General features: G+C 44.6%; 1 protein-coding gene across 18 annotated transcripts in view; it reads right to left on the bottom strand.

Moving 5' to 3' along the window:
* vps8 (VPS8 subunit of CORVET complex) overlaps positions 1 to 7,500 on the bottom strand; it is a 109,308-nt gene that overhangs the window by 44,078 nt on the left and 57,730 nt on the right. For all 18 annotated transcript variants that reach the window (XM_090207192.1, XM_090207201.1, XM_090207195.1 and 15 more), the window contains 2 exons: positions 1,969 to 2,015; positions 1,636 to 1,792 (listed from right to left, as the gene is read on the bottom strand). In XM_090207192.1, the coding sequence (XP_090063318.1) occupies positions 1,636 to 1,792; positions 1,969 to 2,015 (204 nt within the window). The remainder of the gene's footprint in view (positions 1 to 1,635; positions 1,793 to 1,968; positions 2,016 to 7,500) is intronic.

Below are 7,500 nucleotides of genomic sequence, written 5' to 3'. Positions count from 1 at the left end.
GACGGCCTCCTCTAGTCTGTAGTCCTGAGAGGTACAGACACACTGCTATACTATAGTGTAGGGATGTTACCTGGACGGCCTCCTCTAGTCTGTAGTCCTGAGAGGTACAGACACACAGACACACTGCTATACTATAGTGTAGGGATGTTACCTGGACGGCCTCCTCTAGTCTGTAGTCCTGAGAGGTACAGACACACTGCTATACTATAGTGTAGGGATGTTACCTGGACGGCCTCCTCTAGTCTGTAGTCCTGAGAGGTACAGACACACTGCTATACTATAGTGTAGGGATGTTACCTGGACGGCCTCCTCTAGTCTGTAGTCCTGAGAGGTACATACACACAGACACACTGCTATACTATAGTGTAGGGATGTTACCTGGACGGCCTCCTCTAGTCTGTAGTCCTAAGAGGTACAGACACACTGCTATACTATAGTATAGGGATGTTACCTGGACGGCCTCCTCTAGTCTGTAGTCCTGAGAGGTACATACACACTGCTATACTATAGTGTAGGGATGTTACCTGGACGGCCTCCTCTAGCCTGTAGTCCTGAGAGGTACAGACACACTGCTATACTATAGTGTAGGGATGTTACCTGGACGGCCTCCTCTAGTCTGTAGTCCTGAGAGGTACAGACACACTGCTATACTATAGTGTAGGGATGTTACCTGGACGGCCTCCTCTAGTCTGTAGTCCTGAGAGGTACAGACACAGTGCTATACTATAGTGTAGGGATGTTACCTGGACGGCCTCCTCTAGTCTGTAGTCCTGAGAGGTACAGACACACTGCTATACTATAGTGTAGGGATGTTACCTGGACGGCCTCCTCTAGTCTGTAGTCCTGAGAGGTACAGACACACTGCTATACTATAGTGTAGGGATGTTACCTGGACGGCCTCCTCTAGTCTGTAGTCCTGAGAGGTACACACACACTGCTATACTATAGTGTAGGGATGTTACCTGGACGGCCTCTTCTAGTCTGTAGTCCTGAGAGGTACATACACACAGACACACTGCTATACTATAGTGTAGGGATGTTACCTGGACGGCCTCCTCTAGTCTGTAGTCCTGAGAGGTACAGACACACTGCTATACTATAGTGTAGGTATGTTACCTGGACGGCCTCCTCTAGTCTGTAGTCCTGAGAGGTACATACACACAGACACACTGCTATACTATAGTGTAGGGATGTTACCTGGACGGCCTCCTCTAGTCTGTAGTCCTGAGAGGTACAGACACACTGCTATACTATAGTGTAGGGATGTTACCTGGACGGCCTCCTCTAGCCTGTAGTCCTGAGAGGTACATACACACTGCTATACTATAGTGTAGGGATGTTACCTGGACGGCCTCCTCTAGTCTGTAGTCCTGAGAGGTACAGACACACTGCTATACTATAGTGTAGGGATGTTACCTGGACGGCCTCCTCTAGTCTGTAGTCCTGAGAGGTACAGACACACTGCTATACTATAGTGTAGGGATGTTACCTGGACGGCCTCCTCTAGTCTGTAGTCCTGAGAGGTACAGACACACTGCTATACTATAGTGTAGGGATGTTACCTGGACGGCCTCCTCTAGTCTGTAGTCCTGAGAGGTACATACACACTGCTATACTATAGTGTAGGGATGTTACCTGGACGGCCTCCTCTAGCCTGTAGTCCTGAGAGGCCTTGAGGAAGTCAGTGAGCTGTCGGGGAGTGAAGCGACACAGCAGGCCGATGTGGAGCTCATGCAGGTCGGGGCTCAGTCTTAGGAGAGGCTGGGGATGAGGGCCTTCCCTGGAGGTAGCACTGGGAAACAGACGGTTGTGTGTCTCTAATAATATAATAATGTTGTGTTTATTAAACAGACCAGAGAGCACAACAACTAGGATATTGATGTCTTCCGCCCACCCGAATCCATCCACACCACAGAGAAAACTCTGTTCTATTCTTCCGTGCTCCAACACAGTAACCAAGGATCTTACCTCTGGTCCAAAAGACACCTCAGGAACTGGAACACTAGGTGATCATCCTAGAGCGAGAGAGCGAGAGAGAGAGATAGCAGGAGAGAGAGAATGAGAGAGAATGAGAGAGAGAGAGATAGCAGGAGAGAGAGAGAGAGAGGTAGAGATAGCAGGAGAGAGAAAGAGAGAGAGGTAGAGATAGCAGGAGTGACAGAGAGAGGTAGAGATAGCAGGAGTGAGAGAGAGAGATAGCAGGAGAGAGAGAGAGAGGTAGAGATAGCAGGAGAGAGAGGTAGAGATAGCAGGAGAGAGAGGTAGAGATAGCAGGAGAGAGAGGTAGAGATAGCAGGAGAGAGAGGTAGAGATAGCAGGAGAGAGAGGTAGAGATAGCAGGAGAGAGAGAGAGGGAGGGATAGCAGGAGAGAGAGAGAGGGGTAGAGATAGCAGGAGAGAGAGAGAGAGAGAGAGAGTGAGAGAGACGTAGAGATAGCAGGAGAGAGAGGTAGAGATAGCAGGAGAGAGAGAGAGGGAGGGATAGCAGGAGAGAGAGAGAGGGGCAGAGATAGCAGGAGAGAGAGAGAGAGAGAGTGAGAGAGACGTAGAGATAGCAGGAGAGAGAGGTAGAGATAGCAGGAGAGAGAGAGAGGGAGGGATAGCAGGAGAGAGAGAGAGGTAGAGATAGCAGGAGAGAGAGAGAGAGAGAGTGAGAGATAGCAGGAGAGAGAGGTAGAGATAGCAGGAGAGAGAGAGAGGGGCAGAGATAGCAGGAGAGAGAGAGAGAGAGAGTGAGAGAGACGTAGAGATAGCGTGTTAATTTCTGATTGTTTATTTCACTTTTGTTTATTATCCATTTTACTTGCTTTAGCAATGTTAACATGTCAATAAAGCTTTGCATTGAAATTGACAGAGTAGAGATACACAACTAAGACGAAACAACCCAAGAAAACGGGTCACAACTCCAGCAGCTCTGTCGCACGCTGGTTCTGTTCAGAGTCAAGGGGAGACTTCAAGGAGACTCTTACGGCAGGAACATCTACAGCTCATCTCTTGGCAGTAGTACTGTAGACTACTTTATGACTGACCTCAACCCAGAGTCTCTCAGAACGTTCACAGTCAGCCCACTGACAACTCTATCATCAGACCACAGCAAAATCACAGTCTACTTGAACAGAGCAATACTCAATCATGAGGCATCAAAGCCAAAGGAACTGAGTAACATTAAGAAATGCTATAGATGGAAGAAAAGTAGTTTGGAAACCTACCAAAAAACAATTAGGCAACAACAAATTCCATCCCTCCTAGACAATTTCCTGGGTAAAACGTTCCACTGTAATAGTGAAGGTGTAAACTTGGCAGTAGAAAACCTAAACAGTATATTTGACCTCTCAGCTTCCCTATCAAATCTAATCAGTATATTTGACCTCTCAGCTTCCCTATCAAAATCTATCAATGTCAAGCAGACAACCGAAGAAAATGAACAGCAATGACAAATGGTTTGATGAAGAATGTAAAAACCTAAGAAAGAAATTGAGAAACATATCCAACCAAAAACATAGAGACCCGGAAAACCTGAGTCTACGCCTTCACTACGGTGAATCACTAAAACAATACAGAAATACACACCGGAAAAAGAAGGAACTTCAGCACGTCAGAAATCAGCTCAATGTAATTGAAGAATCCATAGAATCTAACCACTGAAAAGTCGAAACAAACAACAACACAAAGAGTTATCTATCCAAAACGGAGATGTATGGATAAACCACTTCTCCAATCCTTTTGGCTCTGTGACAAAGACCAAACAGCAATAACATATACATGATCAAATACAAATCTTAGAATCAACTATTAAAGACTACCAGAACCCACTGGATTCCAGAACCCACTGGATTCCAGAACCCACTGGATTCTCCAATTACATTGAATGAGCTACAGGACAAAATACAAACCCTCCAACCCAAAAAGGCCTGTGGGGTTGATGGTATCCTAAATGAAATGATAAAATACACAGACCCAAAATTACAATTGGCTATACTTATACTCTTTAACATCATCCTTAGCTCTGGCATCTTCTCCAATATCTGGAACCAAGGACTGATCACCCTGATCCACAGAAGTGGAGACAAATTTGACCCCAATAACTACCGTGGGATATGCATCAACAGCAACCTTGGGAAAATCCTCTGCATTATTATTAACAGCAGACTCGTACATTTCCTCAATGAAAACAATGTACTGAGCAAATGTCAAATTGGCTTCTTACCAAATTACCGTACAACAGACCACGTATTCACCCTGCACACCCTAATTGACAACCAAACAAACCAAAACAAAGGCAAAGTCTTTTCATGCTTTGTTGATTTCAAGAAAGCTTTTGGCTCAATTTGGCATGAGGGTCTGCTATACAAATTGATGGAAAGTGGTGTTGGGGGTAAAACATACGACATTACAAACAACAAGTGTGCGGTTAAAAATTGGTAAAAAAAAAAAAAACACACATTTCTTTCCACGGGGCCGTGGGGTGAGACAGGGATGCAGCCAAAACAAATACATCAACGAATTGGCGCTAGAACAGTCCGCAGCACCCGGCCTCACCCTACTAGAATCTGAAGTCAAATGTCTATTGTTTGTTGATGATCTGGTGCTTCTGTCACCAATCAAGGAGGGCCTTGATAAGCTCCCAATATCTATTGGGTGAAATACCACAGTGTGACATCACAGCAGCAAGATGTGTGACCTGTTGCCACGAGAAAAGGTCAACCAGTGAAAAACAAACACCGTTGTAAAGACAACCCATATTTATGTTTATTTATTTTCCCTTTGTCCTTGTAACTATTTGCACATCGTTACAACACTGTATATATAATATGACATTTGAAAAGTCTTTATTCCTTTTGTGAGTGCAACGTTTACCGTTAATTAAAATAACATCACTTTTGTTTGTTATCTATTTCACTTGCTTTAGCAATGTAAACATACACTACCGGTCAAACGTTTGGGGTCACGTAGAAATGTCCTCGTTTTTGAAAGAAAAGCACATTTTTTGTCCATTTAAAATAACATCAAATTGATCAGAAATACAGTGTCGACATTGTTAAAGTTGTAAATGACTATTGTAGCTGGAAATGGCTGATATTTAATGGAATATCTACATAGGCGCATAGAGGCCCAGTATCAGCAACCATCACTCTTGTGTTCCAAAGGCACGTATTGTTAGTTAATCCAAGTTTATCATTTTAAAAGACAGAGCAAACTGTCTCTAACCAGAATAGAAAGAGGAGTGGGAGGCCCCGGTGCACAACTGAAGAAGAGGACAAGTACATTAGTGTGTCTAGTTTGAGAAACAGACACCTCTTAAGTCCTCCAATGGCAGCTTCATTAAATAGTACTCACAAAACACTAGTCTCAACGTCAACAGTGAAGAGGAGACTCCGGGATGCTGGCCTTCTAGGCAGAGTTCCTCTGTCCAGTCTCAACGTCAACAGTGAAGAGGCGACTCCGGGATGCTGGTCTTCTAGGCAGAGTTCCTCTGTCCAGTCTCAACGTCAACAGTGAAGAGGAGACTCCGGGATGCTGGCCTTCTAGGCAGAGTTCCTCTGTCCAGTCTCAACGTCAACAGTGAAGAGGCGACTCCGGGATGCTGGCCTTCTAGGCAGAGTTCCTCTGTCCAGTCTCAACGTCAACAGTGAAGAGGCGACTCCGGGATGCTGGCCTTCTAGGCAGAGTTCCTCTGTCCAGTCTCAACGTCAACAGTGAAGAGGCGACTCCGGGATGCTGACATTCTAGGCAGAGTTCCTCTGTCCAGTCTCAACGTCAACAGTGAAGAGGTGACTCCGGGATGTTGGCCTTCTAGGCAGAGTTCCTCTGTCCAGTGTCCGTGTTCTTTTGCCCATCTTAATCTTTCCTTTTTATTGGCCAGTCTGAGATATGGCTTTTTCTTTGAAACTCTGCCTAGAAGGCCAGCATCCCAGAGTCGCCTCTTCACCGTTGACGTTGAGACTGGTGTTTTGCGGGTATTGTTTAATGAAGATGCCAGTTGAGGACTTGTGAGGCGTCTGTTTCTACAACTAGACACAAATGTACTTGTCCTCTTGCTCAGTTGTGCACCGGGGCCTCCCACTCCTCCTTCTATTCTGGTTAGAGACAGTTTGCGCTGTTCTGTGAAGGGAGTAGTGCACAGCGTTGTACGAGATCTTCAGTTTCTTGCCAATTTCTCGCATGGAATAGCCTTCATTTCTCAGAACAAGAATAGACTGACGAGTTTCAGAAGAAAGTTCTTTGTTTCTGACCCTTTTGAGCCTGTAATCAAACCCACAAATGCTGATGCTCCAGATACTCAACTAGTCTAAAGGCCAGTTTTATTCCATCTTTAAATCGGCACAACTGATTTCAGCTGTGCTAACATAATTGCGAAAGGGATTTCTAATGATCAATTAGCATTTTAAAATGATAAACTTGGCTTCGCTAACACAACTTGGCATTGGAACACAGTAGTGATGGTTGCTGATAATGGATATTCTGATTGGATATTCTGATTGCTGATATGTAGATATTCCATTTTTTAAAAATCTGCCATTTCCAGTTACAATAGTCATTTACAACATTAACAATGTCTACACTTCTGATCAATTTGATGTTATTTTAAATCGACCAAAACATTTGCTTTTCTTTCATAAACAAGGACATTTCTAAGTGACCCCAAACTGTTGAACGGTAGTGTATGTTGCCCATGTCAATAAAGCCATTTGAATTTAAATTGAATTGAGAGAGACAGAGTGAGAGACAGAGTGAGAGACAGAGTGAGAGACAGAGTGAGAGACAGAGTGAGAGACAGAGTGAGAGACAGAGTGAGAGACAGAGTGAGAGACAGAGTGAGAGACAGAGTGAGAGACAGAGTGAGAGACAGAGTGAGAGACAGAGTGAGAGACAGAGTTCATGCCTGTAAGTCACTTTGGATAAAATGCTAAATGCCAGAGATGATTGTGATTCTTATGAAGTGAAATGTTGGCAGCCTTATTGACATGGTCCATAACAACACCTTTTACAGCAACCCATTAGATACACCTACACCTGTGTCTGCAGTTTGGAGCCCTACATGGTCTATAACAACACCTTTTACAGCAACCCATTAGATACACCTACACCTGTGTCTGCAGTTTGGAGCCCTACATGGTCCATAACAACACCTTTTACAGCAACCCATTAGATACACCTACACCTGTGTGTGCAGTTTGGAGTCCTACATGGTCCATAACAACACCTTTTACAGCAACCCATTAGATACACCTACACCTGTGTCTGCAGTTTGGAGCCCTACATGGTCCATAACAACACCTTTTACAGCAACCCATTAGATACACCTACACCTGTGTCTGCAGTTTGGAGTCCTACATGGTCCATAACAACACCTTTTACAACAACCCATTAGATACACCTACACCTGTGTCTGCAGTTTGGAGCCCTACATGGTCCATAACAACACCTTTTACAGCAACCCATTAGATACACCTACACCTGTGTCTGCAGTTTGGAGCCCTACATGGTCCATAACAACAC

The sequence above is a fragment of the Oncorhynchus mykiss genome, chromosome 18 (genome assembly GCF_057628025.1).
Source record: "Oncorhynchus mykiss isolate SJ-2025 chromosome 18, ASM5762802v1, whole genome shotgun sequence".
In the NCBI taxonomy this organism is placed as follows: Eukaryota; Metazoa; Chordata; class Actinopteri; order Salmoniformes; family Salmonidae; genus Oncorhynchus; species Oncorhynchus mykiss.
Note: the sequence above shows the minus strand (reverse complement) of the source record. Positions and strands in the feature narration are given on the sequence as shown.